This window comes from Vollenhovia emeryi, unplaced genomic scaffold (assembly GCF_000949405.1).
Source record: "Vollenhovia emeryi isolate VEMERY1.0 unplaced genomic scaffold, V.emery_V1.0 DF939239.1, whole genome shotgun sequence".
In the NCBI taxonomy this organism is placed as follows: Eukaryota; Metazoa; Arthropoda; class Insecta; order Hymenoptera; family Formicidae; genus Vollenhovia; species Vollenhovia emeryi.
The window spans coordinates 105,845-123,133 of NW_011967127.1; the positions used below are offsets into that span (position 1 = coordinate 105,845).

The following is a 17,289-nucleotide window of genomic DNA, read 5'->3' on the forward strand; positions in this document are numbered from 1 at the left end:
TATATAAAAATTTATAGACCGAGGGGTAAACCGCTGACCAAAATCATGTACACCAATGTGCCCAGCGGACATTGCTTTATCGTGCTATCTCATTTTATCTTATTTATTTTCTTTTATCGTCTCTTATCTTATTTTATCTTTATAATGCCCAAAAAATGCCTAGTAATGCCCAGTAATGCCGCAATTCTGTGCACCGCAATGCCCTCAGCGGTTTACCCCTCGATGCTGCCTATCCAAAAAGACGCTACGTTTTATAGCTGGACTAATATACGAGAGATATCAATAATTCGTTCGAAATACCGCGAAGGAACTTGCGTCTCGCACCACGCGCGTGTTTGTTCAGTAATTGATTCATTAGTTAATTTACTGAATTAAACGTCTCGCCGACGTCGCCCCGTGCCGTTCCATCGTTCTTCGCGAATAAGTCTAAAGACGCCGCCCTTAGTCGTCGGAGAGCTGGAAGGGACGAGAACTTGATCGGCGAAGGCGGAAGCGGCCGGCATCCGGAATACACCTCTTCGCATTACATAATCGGCGCGCATCTTAAAACGCGAATTCGCAAACAATCGCGGCCTGACGCAATCGACCGAACGGAAATGTACGTGTAGTCTCGACCTCGCGTTCATCCGCGCCGTTCGCGCGATCGAGTTAACCGCCGATGCGGATTAACTTTAATCTCGGCTTAAATACCTTTTTCTAATTTTTAAAACTAGAAGATGTAAACGAGGGGCAGACCGCTGAGGGCATTGCGTACTAGATATGCGGCATTACTGGGCGTTACTAGGCAGTTTTTGGGCATTAGGCCTCGCTGGGGCATTATAAAGATAAAATAAGATAAAGCAAGAGAAAACAAAAGCAAATAAATTAATAATATAAATAAGGCCCCAATGAAAACAACTATAAATTTAAAATCTATATTGGTCGTTGAGATAAAAACGAAAAATATAGGCAATGTTATATTTTTGGTGAGTCGTCACCAGATCAAAGGTGATAAATTATTTACATCAGTTTTGGTGAAAAAATATATTAGAAAATAGATAACATTGCGGTAAGTTGGAACGTTTCGGTCTACGAATGTAACCGATGAACAAATAAGATGAAACAAGAGATGATAAGATAAAGTAATGCCCACGGGGTATTAGTGGGCATTGATGTACGTGATTTTGGTCAGCGGTTTACCTTTCGGATATAAAGTAAGCCAATCTACATCGGCGGAAACGGGCTTTGAGAGATCGCTCAACTTTCGCGCATTTCTGCCGAGATCGCGCGCTGAAACCTCGCGCGCCGACACACGTACTCGTGTCGGACGACGATAATAATAAATTACGTCCGTTATCGACTATTCCCAATCGAAGTGGCTAACCATTTTCGAACGACCTCCAGCATTCGTTCATGTTTGTGTTATTGCCCTCACAAGTTCTCTCGCAAGCTTGTGAGCTTGTTGACATGTATGCGAGAAATGCCCGAATCGTAACGTCTCGTAAAGCGTCTCGAAAATATTCGTCTCGAAATTGTATTCCGTTGAATTCGTTTTCACTCGAGGCGCGCCGTTTTTCTCTTTAAAAAGTGAAATCCCCCTCTCCGGACACACAGGACGGATAATAATTTTAAATTACAGCTCAATAAACGTGCCTGTAGTCTACCGATGAGATATTAATAAGATTAACACCTGTTGGCGAGCAACAGGAAATAACGCTGCGCGATTTCTATAAGGTTTACCTCGGACTGTCGCCGTTCTTCTCCTCGATCTCTAGTCGCTCCATCTCCTTCTGCAGCAAACCGCCTTCCGCGAACTTATCCAGAGACATGTTTAGGATAACAACTTTGCTCTTGGTCGCAGAACTCGCGCACAAAGCGTAAAGATTACGCGCTTACACTTGTCTCCTTCTATTTATATATATATATATTTAATATATATGTATATATATAATATATTTAATATCTATATATATACATATACACACGTATTAATTTTCTCTTTCTCTCTCTCTCTGTTAAATATGCTTTTGTTAAACTGCTTTATCGGCCGCAAGCCGCCGACTGAGGTAGACTTTAAACACTGGCACTAAAACACTGGCTGATCTCCCGCGCCACCCGCTGGTGCGGAGAGAGAGGGAGGGAAGACAAGCGTAGAAAAAAAGGTACTGGTGCACACTCTCGCCCTTCTGCGCCCTCTCCTCGGGATCCGCTCCGGAATGAGGAGAGCCTCCGGCACGGAGTCGTACGTGTCGTACGGCGGCGCACACACGCGAACGGTATCCCGGCGAATGAGTTTCGGGGACGCCGAAGATCTCTCTCCTCCTCGCCGATTACGACGCGCACGGCACTTCCTCGCTCTCTCTCTCCCTCTTCCTTTCCCTCCTCGGCTTCTCTTCCGACTTCCGTCCCGCGTTTTACTCCCTCCTTCGAGCACGCCGTTCCCTCCTCCCTTGGGCGACTCTGTGACGGCGCGATTTACGTCACGGATAAATGACGATTGTACCAAGTCGACGGCGATGATAACGACGGCGACGACGACGACGACGATGATGATGATGATGATAGTGACGACAACCGATCGAGAACGACGGCGAGAATAACCACGACGAGACGGGCGCCGTCCAACTGGTTCACTCGCACTCTCGGAGAGGGAAGAAAACACGCCGCGAATTGCTTCGGACGAATGTCCAAGGGAAACTCGTGCGGGTGGTGAAGCACTAGGCTTTCCCCGTCGTCTCCCGATACCTAGCCTTCTAAGCGGAGTAGTCTCCCCTCCCCACCCTTCTCGCTCTATCTGCGTCCTCCCTCTGTCTCTGTTCCCGGGCGGTGCGCCGCGCCGCGCCGCGCGCGTCCGCTTCCTGCGTCTTTCTCTCTTCAGGCGCTACCCTCTCTACCGCGGAGCGGGCCGCACGCCACGGCTCCGTTTTTCTCCCTCGCTCTCTTCCTCGCTCGCTCTCCCTTTCTCCCTCCCCCTCGTTCTGGGCCGACGTAGGAATCCCCTCGACGTATCGGAGCCGCTCGCGCTTTTTTACCAACCGAGCGGTGGTAGACCGGCCCCGAACGCGATTGGCCGTCCGTCGGGACGATTCCGGGACGATCCCGTCCCGATCGCTCGCTCGGACTCCGACAATGACGGGACACGCATGCACGCACACACGTAGCGCGCGCGCGCGCGCGCTTTTCTCACTGTCTCGCACGTGGATCAATCGGTGGTCGCGCGTGGGCTGGCGCGCGGGATCAAGAGACCGCCAACACTCGCGCCGGTTCACCGTCGATCGCTCCGCGCGCGCCTCTGCTCCGCACACCGTATCCGGTACCGTTGCGGTATCTGGTCTGCTCGGCTCGCGCCGCGTCGCGCCGGTCCACGCAGTACCGGCGCTGTCAATGGCGCTGCTCGATACGGACGGGGGTGTCCCCCACCTCCCCCTCTCTCTCGCTCTTTCTCGCTCCTTTCCACCCCGTCTCTCCGCTCTTCTCTCCGGTCGCCGGAGCGAGATTCGATCGCTGCGATCAATGAGTTGCCGGAGCGGAACGCTACCGTCGCTCGTTACCGTCGCCGGTGCGCGTGCAACGATACGCGAGGGGGGGGGGAGGGGCAGGGACCGGGGAACGCACACTATACGTCGGGCGGGATATCTAGCGAAAAAGAGCGCTGGGTAACACTGATATTATATTTTTATAACGCGCGCTGCGCGGTCTCGCCGTAGGCCGCGCCCAATCTACCCCCACCCGACGTAGCACCGGTGCCCCACCAAGTGCTCCAGCTTCCCCTTTACGCGCCGGCTGCGCCCCACCACGAGGCGCACCGTTCGTTGAGGAGGCGGTTTACGACGCGTGCGTGAGGGAAGTATGTACACACTATCGCCTCCACGCCGATGCTTTTCGCTCCCCCCCCCTCCCCCCCTCTCTGTCTCTTTCTCTTCTCTTTCGGAAAAGCGCGGGGATCCGCGCGTCGCCTCTCTCTCTCTCCTTCAGATTCGTGTACGGGTTCTTCGATCGTTCGCAATTAACGAACGAGGAAGGAGTCATTTATTATCTTAAATTAATTGTCGAATTATCTCGAGTCTCTCAGACAGGCCGCTCCGAGATCGATTGGCGCGCACGACTTGCTTCTTCGTGCATTCTTTTGTACGGACAAAAGCCGGCCGCGCTCGACGGCGACAACTCGAGGCGAGGAGACGTCGGCTTGTCGGAGCAATCGGGGTCGATACGCGTCGCGCCGAATAGTGCGTAGATAGCAGAAGACGCGCGTCATTGACCGCGAGTGGAGGCGCCGCTCGGTGGACATTGACGAACACTAGAATTTGGATACACGTTGCGTCCGTTGCGTTCAGCCGTGCGTCCACGATCTGAGAACTGCGTCCAAAGCTTTTATGGAATGGCTGCAAGTCGATTGGCTACGCGTTTCTCGAAACTACAACGCGGACCAAGTTCTAGTTTCGTGGACACGGGTCATTTGAGAATAAAGCCAACGGCACGATACTATTTTTTCCTATCGTGTGCCGTTGGCTTTAAGCATTGACTCACGACTGAAATTGTCGTGGAATGTTAGCGATCGCTGTGCGACGCTCCGCGTTCATCTCGCCGTCGAAAATCAACTCTCTCACAGGCGTAATTGTCATCACAATTGTCCATCGAAATCCGATCTCATGATCTAAAGGTTGATCTTGTTGATAACATTTTTCGCTGGATTTAAAATCGCAAATGACTGTCGATGGATTTAGAGTTTCGTTCTCTTCAAGAATGACTTTCGCTCTAACTTCAGGGCAACCGAGTATACGCTTTGGTTTGACGCTTTGTGAGAATTTTATACTCCAGAATTCGAGAATCCCCGCCTCTCTATTCTACTGTCTTAATCTTCTGGAGTCTTTCTTTTCTTTCCCTAATCTCTGCGTACATTGTAGCTTTGTACCTTTATCTAAACGTAATTGGATCTTCCATACTTCTTATACTGCTTCATTTACTAGTTTTATTTTTCACTTTGCTTATTATGTTAGTATATTACACTCATATAATTTCTTATTTTTCTCTTTTACATTTTATATGTGCATTGTCAATTTTCTGTTATTTTCTGTACTACGTATATCAGGAGGACTTGTCCTAGGGCATTGAATAAATAATGATGCTAATGATTCTCTCTCTCTCTGTCGTAATCAATGTAAACCGCAATCGATGTACTGCGATCGGTTTACTGCGTCGTTATAGTTACAAATGTTGGACTCACTTTCCAGAGTTCCGCTAGTGCCTGAAGCCACAGCGAAAGTTTCTCGGTTAAAACCTTCAAGTCATCTCTACGTCTCTCCTACCGTTTGGTCTAATTCGTTTTCGCGTGTTATCCAAACTCCTTCCTCTCTGTTGCACACAATGGCAATCTGAATTTCGATTTGCCGAATCTGACTCTCACGGGGAACGCAATATCGCGCTCTTTGATCGTCGACTGCTGAAGGGCCCTTCGTCAATCGACCCCCTGTCGGGGGGGAGGGGGGGGGGGGTGCGTCGCATAGCTCCACCGGGTGACTGCGAAGTACTGTCACCCATTGTTCCGCGAAATGAATGTCCGATTCATTAGTGCTGGAATCGCTGTTAGCGGCAACTGTAGACAAGCCCGGTACGTTGGTACCGAGTTTGTGAAAAATCGGCCCAACATGCGACTGGATTATCGGTTCGCCAAGGGTTGATTCCGTTACGGGGTCTCTTTGTTCGTCCAGGTAGAGAAAAGGAAGGACTCGTCCTCTCTTTTGTGAGCGCCCGCAGGTATACTGGGTGCAGGTCGACGGGTACTCCTGTCGTTCCTGCGATCCGCCGGTCATTATCTTCGTCAATGACGAGGGTGTTATCCTTGAGGTAAAATTTATCATTAACGCTGCGGCGCATTTGGAAGCGATCGGCGGGCGAAGTTTTTGTAACCTTTGCTAAAACTCGTGCCAACGGCAGTTGCGAAGAAACGAGGCCTGCGACGGCAACATCGATTGCGACTTTTGATAACGCTTCTCTCCTAATGATATCTCATCTTCGAAATTAGGTTTACTTGTTTGAGCCATATGACAAACCCGACGAATAACGGCTGATGATGCGCAACAACGATTATGTGTTTCCCGGCGAGAGAAACGAATCGACTCGACTCGAAGCGAGTTTAAAAGGAGGAAACGGGAGAGACGGAGGAGAAGAGAAGACACTTCTTTTTTTATTTTCCTTTGTGTCTCCCTTGTCTAGAAGTCTCTGTACCACGTGTCGACGCGCGTTTCTGTACCGTGAGCCACAACATATATCGACCACCTTGTCCCGATCAACTAATTCCGCTGAATGGCCAATCGATTATCCCCTTGGTCGAGCGTGAATCCACGATGGCTCCCCAGAAAACAAGCGTCTTTCGCCGTTTGCGATTTCTTTCTGTTTTAGCGTCACCCGAGAAAGTCGTAGCCACGCGCCGCGCAATCGTTGCGGCTTCGAACGTCTCCATCGTATACAATACAATATATTACGTGTCACGATAATTGCACTTGTAACACAAATCATATTGTTAATTATGCGAAGATGTAAAGCAAAGAGCGGCCGAGAGAGTAGCGCGTGCGAAACGTGAGTGACAAATAAAATTCCCGACTTTCGTTACCGAGAAGTGCATATCGGCTCCTTTGTTCCTGACGGTAATTGGAACGGGGTTGGGATAGGTTCAGGTAACGTTTAAAGATAATTAATAGTTGCATGGCTCGTAAATACCGCTATCAGTGGAGCGTGCGGCCCAAGTGCGCGTGGGATCGGCAAATGGTTTCCGGGCGCATAAAAATTAATGGATTTCGGGCTGGCCTTCAGCAGGACTCTTCGATTTCGACAGGTCTGCTCAAGGTCGATCGTCCGGCGGATGTAAATGAAAGGGAAGCATTCTGTTTGCGCGCGCGAGCGCACAGTCCCTCTAACGTAACGTTCCGTTCAACTGTCTACTTCGAATTCTTCTTCGAGAGAAACGTCTCTAAGCACGCGATTTTGCCCACAGTTTCTAAAAAAGAGCCGTGTTTCGACTTTATGTACACATCCGGTGACTACAAATACTCCTGCCTGAAAATCCAAGGAAAATGTGTTTCACGCAAGGTTTCTGCGTTTTCTAATCGTGTTCAATTGCTGCGTGAATTTTAACTGATTTTATAAGCTGCACTCAAGAAATGTAACTCAATGCTGCGTTAGGTATCGAATATTATCAATATTATGTTATATGTTAGATAAATATATTTTTCGCAATCATCACTTATCGTTTTCTACCTTCTCTTTTATCAGCGCAGATAATTTTTTAAGTGTGTAAAAATTCCAGAAAGTTTGTAGATCTTCAAAATTTTTCTTTTTGTGACAAATTTGCTACTATATACTTATAATTTTAACATTTTTAAGTTTCTTTACACAAATTTCTTTCGAGTTTATTCCTTTCAAGAAGTAGAGGGTATTTGTTGCAAAAATATTAATTTTAACTATGTTCGTGACAAAAGATCGAAAAAAGATTAAAATATTAAACATTCCGTATAATTATAGATACGTAAGATTTGTTTATCGCATAGTAAACGCGCGATTCTAGATTCAGTCTTGTTTTCATCTCTGAAAGAGTTAATCTACCGACATCGCCGATTGAATTTCCGGTGATTAGATGCGGTCTTCGTGTGATTTGACGACTGCGAACGAGGCTTCATAATTGGAACGAACGCGGAAGCAGCTGGAGGCTGGGGATAGTTTTAACCCCTTCAACGTGGATCGCTGTAAGCGCGGCAAGGAGAAGCGACCGGGATATTTTGGAGATGAGGCCGCTCCGGGGAAGGCAGGCAGCGCGGGAGATGGAAGAAGATAGTGATAGAGGGACAAGGGAGAAATATGCCGAGGGAGGAGCTGAGGAAAAGGCACGAGAGCGGCGTGCTTGGAGCAGGGAAGAGAAAGACCGCGAGGGTGCGTAAGGGCGGCACAGAATCAATAGCGGCTACGCATCCTTGGAGAATTTTCGCACCGGGAGATCGAAGGCTAAACCCTCGAAAAGCATCTTTTCCTTCGCCCTATTCTAACGAACCTCGAAGATCAATCCTGTCTCCTTCGGGATTTTCTGATGGTCTTCACGATATTTAGCACGATCCAAGTCGGCTTAAAATTTCCCCGAGATGTGCTAAATATTACTACTTCGCTCTCGATAATTTCCAAATGAATGCTATTTGAGACGCTCTCTTATAATTTATCTCCAACTGAATATATTTTTCTGGATAATTTTCTAATTAAAATCTAACGCTAATAAAGTATTTGAAATTAGATGAAAAATACTTCTTTTTATCTGTATATTCCTATCTTTAAAAAACGATATTAACAGTTAGGCTATTAAACAATTAGTAAGGGCAATGTGAGCCGTCACCTGATCGAAGGTGATAAATTGTATATCAGTAAGTTGTAGTGTAATATATATTAAAAGATTGGTAACAATGGCCGTGCTCAGCGGAAAAAGCTACGTTGCAACAGTTATAAAATTCGTAAATTTGATTGGAGCATGCTCTTAGAATCTGCCACAATTAAAAGTATACGCTGAACTGATTTAAGATTTTTATAACAGTTGGAAAGCAACTTTTTCCGCTGAACGCGGCCAATATGATACAGGTTGAATTGTCTATGTAAGTGACCCTCTTCAGCAATGTGGTATCAAATATTTGAACAATTCGATCAGGTGACGGCTCACATTGCCCATACTAATCGTTTAATATTCTAACAATTAATATCGGTTTTTATTTTATACTGTCTTTTTGGAGCCTCGTTTTCTATTTCTATCTTTGTTTCCTAAACCGTAACGGTTTTTCAAAATCGAAAAAGCACCCCTCACTTTTCAGAAAGGTTATTGATTTCTCAAAATGCCATGTGATAAATGATACTTTGTGTATGATATTCTCGATCGGGAGAAAGAGAGAGAGAGAGAGAGAGAGAGAGAGAGAGAGAGAGAGAGAGAGAGAGAGAGCGCTGCACGTTAATTACCGCTTCAAGTTCATATATAACCGTTATTATCACCTACTGAATTATTTTCGCATTCTTTCCGCACACGCGGACGGCAGGATAGGAGAGGCAAAGAGATGGAGTGAGGAAGGTAAGTCGAGCGGGAGAGAGGGCAGAAAAATCACTCACCTCCATCCGTTGCCGACCTGGCCGACCGGAGATACTGGTAGGGCGGTGCCGCTACCCCTGCAAGCAGGAAAAGACATTCTATAGGATACGCAGGGATGTAAGGACCTGAGGGATTAGGAGTGGGGGCTGGAAGGGATGAGGATAATCGTGTTTCCCGCGCTACACTCTTTTCCTTATTGCTTGTACACCCACGGATAAACGACAAACATTAACGCATGGAAACGCTTATTGTGAAATAAATATATATTATAAAATATTGCATCATTAATTAAAGAATCAAAGGATCCATATACGAAATTATCAAATTAATTACTTTAGACAAGTGATAATAAAATAATTAATTGATGCGTCTACCAGGTTACAGGCCATTTTTCTTCTTCCCTCGACGTCGCGAGATACGCGCCAGAAAGTGCATAGCACGCAGCCGATATAATTTACCTAAATAAACATCAAGCTGGTGAGTCGCGAGGACAAAGCTTGCCGAGTCACGCTGAGTTTCGCGATAGGGAAAAAAGCCTCGTTCGCTTCTCCAATTAATCGCCTCTCGCGACGTGCATATTAATTGCGGCGTATTTGACGGTGGCGGCGGCGGCGGCGGCGGTGGCGGCGACGATGGTGATGGCGGTAGCGATCGTAGAGGATAGAAGAAGGAAAAAAAACAGGGAGAATTAATAATAACTGCATCGTTCGAGATACGCATCTGGCCTGGTCGTTCGGCCAGGTGCAACGTCGTCGTCGTCTTCCGTGATCCGTGCATATTCCGGGGACCCGGCTCCTCCACGGCGTTCCTCTTTTGCGCCGGTCACGGTAATTAAGAGGCATCGCCGTTAAAAATCACCCTCGTCGCGCGCGCGAGTATTACGAGCCGCGGTGCGGAATTTCAATTCGTCGAAAAACCTGTTCGCGGCCCGCGGGGCCCCGCTCGCGTTTTCGCTTTCCGTCGCGTGAACACCGAGGTATTAATGAATCATAGTACGCTGTAAAATATGCGTCTTGTTTTCTTGCGTATGCAGTTGTGTCTGTATTAAGATTTATCTTGATTATACGCGGAGAGATTTCCTCTCAAAACTTAGCCTGAAAATCATGTAATCGTGGGACAATGCGGCATTTCGAAGAATGAGTTTTTTTTAAATTTTACCATACATTTTACTAGTAGTTAAACTTAGAATATATTTTATTAGTAAAATGAATGGTGAAATTTAACAAAATTCCCATAAAGTTGCTCAAAATGTCATGCTGTTCCACGATTACATGATTTTCAGGGTGAATTTTAAGAGAAAATTCTCTCCGTGTAAGAATCAACATGTGCGCGTTCTTTGATAATTAATCTCCTACTTTAAAGGCATAAAGGCATAAAGGCCGAGACAAAGATTAGACAATTTTTAAGTATATATATAATAAATGAGAAGTGTCCCAAAGAGAGAATAATTTTCCCTTTCATTTATTAATTTTTATTTCGCAAAATGATGTAACAATTTGCAAATTTACTTCTTCGTTGACCGAATTAGTTTTAATAACAATTATAATTTTAATAGCGTCAGTGTTTTCTTGACCATATCTGGCATGTTTAATAATGCAGAAAATTTATTGCGAAAAATATTATCTCAGCCTCAGGGTTTGAACCTGGACTTTCCTACACTCTAGGCGGGCGTCTCACCAATTCGATCACTGTATAATCTTAATTAGAAATTCCCTCTTACGACCAGGCTAAATACATGAAGCAACATAGATTTGAGAAGCTCAAGATCTTTTAAACAGAATGCCCCATGACGATATTGTTTCAATGAACAAACAATTCTGTCATACTTAAACGCGTAATAAACTTGTACTTGTCAAGAGAGGTGCACTCGATGACAATCTCTGTAATAATATCGAACCATGTCACAAACGAAATTTCGTCGCGCGGTGCGACGATCTCGAGTGCGAAGAGAGTCACTCGTGGGCAGCTGGGCCCGAGAAATCGTGGATCGCTTCTTTGGCGATTTTATGATCGCTTAAGGCGGAACGATCGGAGTCCACAAAAGTGCTCGATCGGCTACAAAGAGCAGCACAAATCCGGGGAATAAAGAGGAAAGGGGCGGGGGGGGGGGGGAGGCGCATGACAATTATTGCACGTCAGCGTGCCTTCATTTCGGAATAATTAAGCGAGGCCCTTTTACACCTGCGGATCGCGCGTACCACGCGTATCCATGAAATCCGACGTCCACCCGTGACCGGACACGGGGCCCGATCCGGGGTCCTGATAAGAGATCGATAAGCGGGGTAACCGCCTCCGCTTCTTCTCGGCGGGACAAGACGAGAGAAAAAAACGGCCGACGTCACGACGGAGCATTATGCAACGCGAATCTGTAATTAAGATTTTTCGCCGTTATCTCCGGCTTTCTCTCCCTTCACGGGGCGCACGCTCGCGCTGTTATTAATTATTAATGAAGGGGATACGCGCGGTCATCATCGCATTTCCAAACAAAAAGGATTTATCGCGTACGACAGCCGTCGAGTCCGAGGCGCGTGCAGTTACTTATTAAATTTGGGAAAGATATAAAAGGTTGAAAAAAAATATGTAAAATACATTTTACTGTGCTAAAACCCATTGGCAGATTAAGGGATCCTAATTTATGTATTCAAAAATGCTTGTCTTTAAGATAAGTTTCTTTGTTTCAAGATAGTTTGAAAAACAGCACGATATAGAATTTTTATATTATTTAATGAAATATTAGCGAAACTGTGAAAGTTGTTTTTATGCAACTCCAAGTCGCCAGAACTATTCAATTAAATTCGCGCGCGATGGCAAAGTGATAAATTTTACCGTTCCTTTCACAAGGATTTGCATTGGATTCGACGGATCTCGCGACGATGCACATCGTTCACGCTTTAATCCGGCCATTAATGGGAAGTCGCAGACTCATCTGCACCAGGTTCGTTATCGCGAGGGCGAAAGAATCATTAAGCGACGAGACCTCGGAGAAGCGAATCTTCAGACGTCGCTTCACGCCTACTTCTTGGGGCCTCGGCGACGATAATCGCGTTTTCGCCGATCGCGCCTTACTTAAGAGCGCAAATTACATTGCACCCCGGAGCATCCAATCGATAATTCGGATCGAAACTGCCGGTGTTACGTTATAAAGTTTAAAGGTGCTTCCACGATGCACGTATCTTACATTTTACTACCGATTTCTGCTACCGCAATTTCACCATTGTACTGTGTCAAAGTTAATTCTTTCAATAGAAACAGGTTGTTTAGCCAGTAATGTACTCAGACATTGTTCTCAACTGTACGCAAGTAGATATTAAGTAAATGAAGTAAACAAAATTTCAGCAAGCAAAGTTTCCACGTATTTTAACAGCGACGTATTTAAAATATCCATTTTTGCGTGCACTTGAATTATTATGTGATAAAATCTGTTACCGAAAGGGACACCTAACGTGATAATAATTCAGCAATAAGAATGCCGCTGGATTCGAGATTTATTCGTATGAATCGAGCGTCGCGTTTGCATATGTATTCTTCACGAGTCGTCGGTTCGAATCACGATCCTGATTAATTACGCGCGTAATTGGCGATTCGTTAAGCGTCGCGGACGATGCCGCGCTTATGAGAGCGCGACGAGATAAGCGCGTGCTAACGGCGTGCGTGTGGACGCAGCTGCATGTGCGGGGCCCTCTCGCGTATCGGGAGAGCTCCTCCTCTCATCGGGACGTCGTCCCTCGAGGCTCGTAGGAAGATATACCTTGAGCAAACACGTTGGAAGAAGAGATCCTACCGGGCGGAACCGTGCGTATCGTTTTACTTTCGCTTTATCGTGACAAGGCCCCGCCATTGCTCCTCGTGTGCTGAAGGAGGTGGCAGGACAAAGAAACAAGAAATGTTCTTCTTTTATGATAGCAGAAGAAAGATAAATCGACAAGTTTTCGTGTAGTGTCGTTGTTTCTAAATCTCGATTTGCTTCAATCTCCCCAAAGATGTCATGCCAAGAGATCGCGCCGATTAATTAAAAAAATATAACAACGTGTCTTCCTTTCAGCTTTCCCTCTTACGTTGAACATTAAACGGAACATGTTTGTAATATTTTGATTAGAGTCGCAGAACTGTCTTTTTCTTCTACCTGATTTTAACTCTGGATAATCGATAATGAAAAATATAGTTAACGCGTGACAAAATAATGCACGTTTCATTATTAATAAAAATCTTTTTTCTCCAATTAAACTGTTATAATTGAATTAAATGAAATTTTCATTAAAATTTCTTTATAATGGATAGTACAGAAGAGATGAATAAGTTTGCAATTTACGATGTCTGAAAGCACAGAGGGAAGCTAATCGCTAAACTGATGAAATCATTAAAAAGAGTGTGAACAAAAATAATGGAGAGCGATGGCGAAATTAGAAACACCAAGGCAGGTCGAGAAACTTGCGCTCGGTTAAAAAAAAAGACAGATTAGTAACAGAGCCGGCTGTGTGCATCGACGCAACAAGTGCATGCAGGATGCACTTTGGTCGCCCGGAGCCGGCTGGTGAGGAGCTGGGGTGGGTCGAAGAAAGGGGTGGAGAAGGACGAGAGAAGCGATGGAATTAAATGCATGGCGAAGGAGGGGATACATCAAGCGGAGAGGGCACGAGATCGGCACGCGCCGAGTGCAACGATTCACGTGAGGAAGAGGGAGAGAGAAAGAAAGAGGGAGGGGAGAGAAAGAGGGGGAGAGAGAGAGAGAGAGAGAGAAAAGGGTGGAAGGAACTGAAAAGAATAAGAGAAATCGACCGAGATGCACCGTAAAGAGGGCAAGAGATGCGCCTCAGGACGACGTGCCCCCCTCCCGTCTCCCTTTTTATTTCGCGAACATGTTCGCGGTCGAATTTATGGCAGGAGGTGGAGAGTCGCCCGGCCGAGCGACGTGCATTGCCTCGAGTGCCCGGGTTGCATCGTGCAAAGTGCATTCGGTCTGCTTACCGGACTGCACCGGCCGCAGGGGGGCCCGCGCTACCCCTTTTCTCCCCCCGCCCCCCCTGGTGTATGTATACATATCGTGCAACCTGCGTCGACCTCATACGCCGCGAGGTGCAGCGGCCTTGTCATGTAAATGAGAAAAGTGCAGTCGTACGCGCGCGCGCGAAGTTATGCGGAAATGCAAGCGGTGCACACGTGCTTTCGGTCATCACGTTGACGACCGGTGTATGCTCGAATGAACTCCTTTAAAAGCGTTAGATGCAATGATTCATGGAGTCAACGAGTGGCACATTTACCGCCCGAGGCGAATTATCAACACACATGAAGTGAATGAATTAATTATAAGCGAAGATATATCGTACCACGCAAACATACCGTTGTGCAAATTAAATTTCTCTTTTATATATCGGTATTAACCGGGCCAGTTTGCGAGGAGAATGGCGCATCGTCATCTTCAGACATTTCGGAAACGGGTTAAACTAATTTTAAGACACGCTAACGATATTTCTTTTTTTACACTTGAAAGTGATAACTTTAACATACATATTCAAGTGCAACACGCTATGTAACATGTCGTATACAGTTGGAGTAAAAAGCAGCATACTTCTTTTGGGGATATTTTTAGAAAAATAGGAACGATGTATACTTTGATAAGAAGACTTTGTGTGTATAACGATAATATCTTCCTATACTTTGTATACATACAATTATTCCGAGCGAGAGAAGTTGCACAATTAGTCTCTCCATTCATATTGTATGTAATTTAATCGTTAGGAGACCCACATGAAAAATTTTCTGTAAAAAGTTACAAGAGGATGGGATAACAAAATTATTATGATTCCGATGAGTGAGGAATAACTAAAAAGGAACAGAACAAGCCCGTCCGGTGTCGGCTAATAGTTTCGTTACATGTTTTCAAGCTGTCGACCGCTCGTACGCAATTCCGGCCGGCCTCTGTCTGGCGCGGTGAATGAGTATCGCACGCAAAGACAGAATAATGCGCATTGCACGTGCACCGGGATGCACCGCAAAGTGGAACGTGCTTTCTCGCGGCCGGTGCACGGGGGTGAGTTCTGCGGTCGCGCTTTCGTCTGGCATATGCGGCAAATGATACCCGCGAACGATTCCACGCGCCAAGTTGGAGAATCGTAACGTGCGGTTGTCAACAACAATGTGCGTACGTCAACAGGCCGCAAATGTGTACGGCGGACACGTTTTTGAGGACTTTCTTGAGTGGACACGCGAATTTCGGGATACTGTAAGGCTCGAGGAACAGGAGGAAAGGGAACCCGCGTTATCTCGTTTATAAATTTCGTCGCAAGTGTACGGTGAATCGAAAGGGTTATTTTTTTTTAAATAAATTACCGCGTTCGATATATAAGTGTTACGGAAGGTGAGACTTTACTGGCAAGAAAATTTCTCTAATTTTATTAGAACCGTCCAAATTTCCATCAATCTCCCTGCATCGTAATATTTTTATAAATGTAAGATAGTTAACTCTGAAACTTTGATTCTTTCTTTCTCAGCTAAAATACTGAAAAGAATAATCGTAATGTCTAGTTTGTCATACATGATTCAAAGTACCTAATTCCAAATTTATTTCCATAATATCAAAGTTTTTAATGACAATAATTAAAAACATTTCTCCCAATCGCTTTCAGATAAATTTACGCGCAAGGGGATTAAAGGCAAACCAAAGGCTCGAGGTTTACGCGCTCATGTCACGAGGTTAGGCATTTTCCGGTCTGTTCTCACACTCGCGGGGGCTACTTACGGGCGTAAAGGAGAAAAACAGAGAGAGAGAGAGAGAGAGGGGGGGAGGGAGAGAGAGAGAGAGAGAGAGAGAGAGAGAGAGAGAGAGAGAGAGAGAGAGAGAGAGCCAGAGAGAGAAAGAGAGACTCGACGGCGGGCCAGAGGCAGTTAAAGTGGATGGAATTGGGAGCACGGTGGATCCCATGGAGGGCATTGTCGAGGGCTCGACCGAGGGTTGAGAGACAACCCGCGGGCTTAAACTAGTTTCCGCTCGTACCAGTTCGCCGCTTCCACGCGGTCTTCCTCCTCTCTCTTTTTCACCCCCTCTAACCCTCCCTCCGTCCCTCGTTCATCCACCTCGTCCTTTCTTTCTCCACCTCTCCGGTGCGCGCGGACGTCGCTTTACATTTGAAACATATCGGCTTATATGGAAATGAATGTTTAGCCATGCATCGGCTCCTAAACATCAAAAAACGGCGAGCGAGCTCGCCGCTGGAAGCCGCGTCTTCGACCTATTGCAGAAGACAACTCGGAAGTGATACCCGTTTCCCTGTCTCCGTCCCTTTCTATAGAGTGTATAATAAACTTCTGCTCTTCCCTCGCCGGGCATCCGCTCGTCCATCTTTGAATAACGATCTCCCACGGCGCGTAGTAATAACGATCGCGAAACGATCGTGCGAAGATCGTCGTGTTATCTGTGCTTTTCATATTAAAATTCGAGCAGTCTTACAATGGCAATGCTAGAATTTAATTTACACTCATATATATATATATATATATATACATATATGTATGTTAATCTCGGAAGAATCAAACAGGTAAGCATACGAAGAAGATATAGAGCTATCACGTTTTGAGATCGTCGAGTTTTAACCCTATTTGCGCAAATTTCTAATGTCTAAGTAATTAAAGACAAAAGAACTTGCACTTTTCTTTCCTAATTGCAAAAGTGTCACGTTGAAGGCTTGAGAAATTCTATGTTGAATGAATTTCAAAGTTTTTTTATCTAATTTAATTACAACGTCTTCCATAACTGTGCAATAAACCGAGAGTTCTCCACTGTCTTTCTATAAAGAAACGATGGAAGAATAGGAGACAAATGCCTCGCAGAGAGAATTCATCAATTATGTGTCAATACATCAATACACCTATGTACTTAATAAACGTATCAGGCGAGCTGTATCGCTCCGTGGCGTCGTATTTGACAAAATAATCCATGATACGTTCTTCAATTGGCGTTATCTCTTCGGCCGAGTATTGATTTGGCCGAGCGACAAATTTTCGGTTTATGCGGCGGCACGACCCCGAGGCATCGATAAGTTTGCTCCGAGCCGCTCACGTGGCGGGAAAGGAGTAAGAGGAGGCGGCCGCGCGGGTATCGGTGCGTAAGGGATGAAGGATGGAACAAGAAACCGAAAGCGAGCGCGCGAGTCCGGGGGATGGTGAAATAACAGATTGCAGTTGTGGCACGAGCGCGCGAGCGAACA

General features: G+C 45.9%; 1 protein-coding gene and 1 pseudogene across 2 annotated transcripts in view; both read right to left on the reverse strand.

Annotated features, from left to right (window-relative positions):
- LOC105560182 (insulin-like growth factor 2 mRNA-binding protein 1) overlaps positions 1 to 2,712 on the reverse strand; it is a 57,762-nt gene extending 55,050 nt beyond the window's left edge. Inside the window, exon 1 of one of the 2 annotated variants that reach the window (XM_012009059.1) lies at positions 1,720 to 2,712. In XM_012009059.1, coding sequence (XP_011864449.1) covers positions 1,720 to 1,808 — 89 coding nt within the window. In that variant the 5' untranslated portion in view covers positions 1,809 to 2,712. The remainder of the gene's footprint in view (positions 1 to 1,719) is intronic. The other variant, XM_012009060.1, reaches the window with a different exon arrangement.
- A 1,790-nt stretch (positions 2,713 to 4,502) lies between these two features.
- Positions 4,503 to 17,289, reverse strand: part of LOC105560189 — a 37,777-nt pseudogene continuing 24,990 nt past the window's right edge.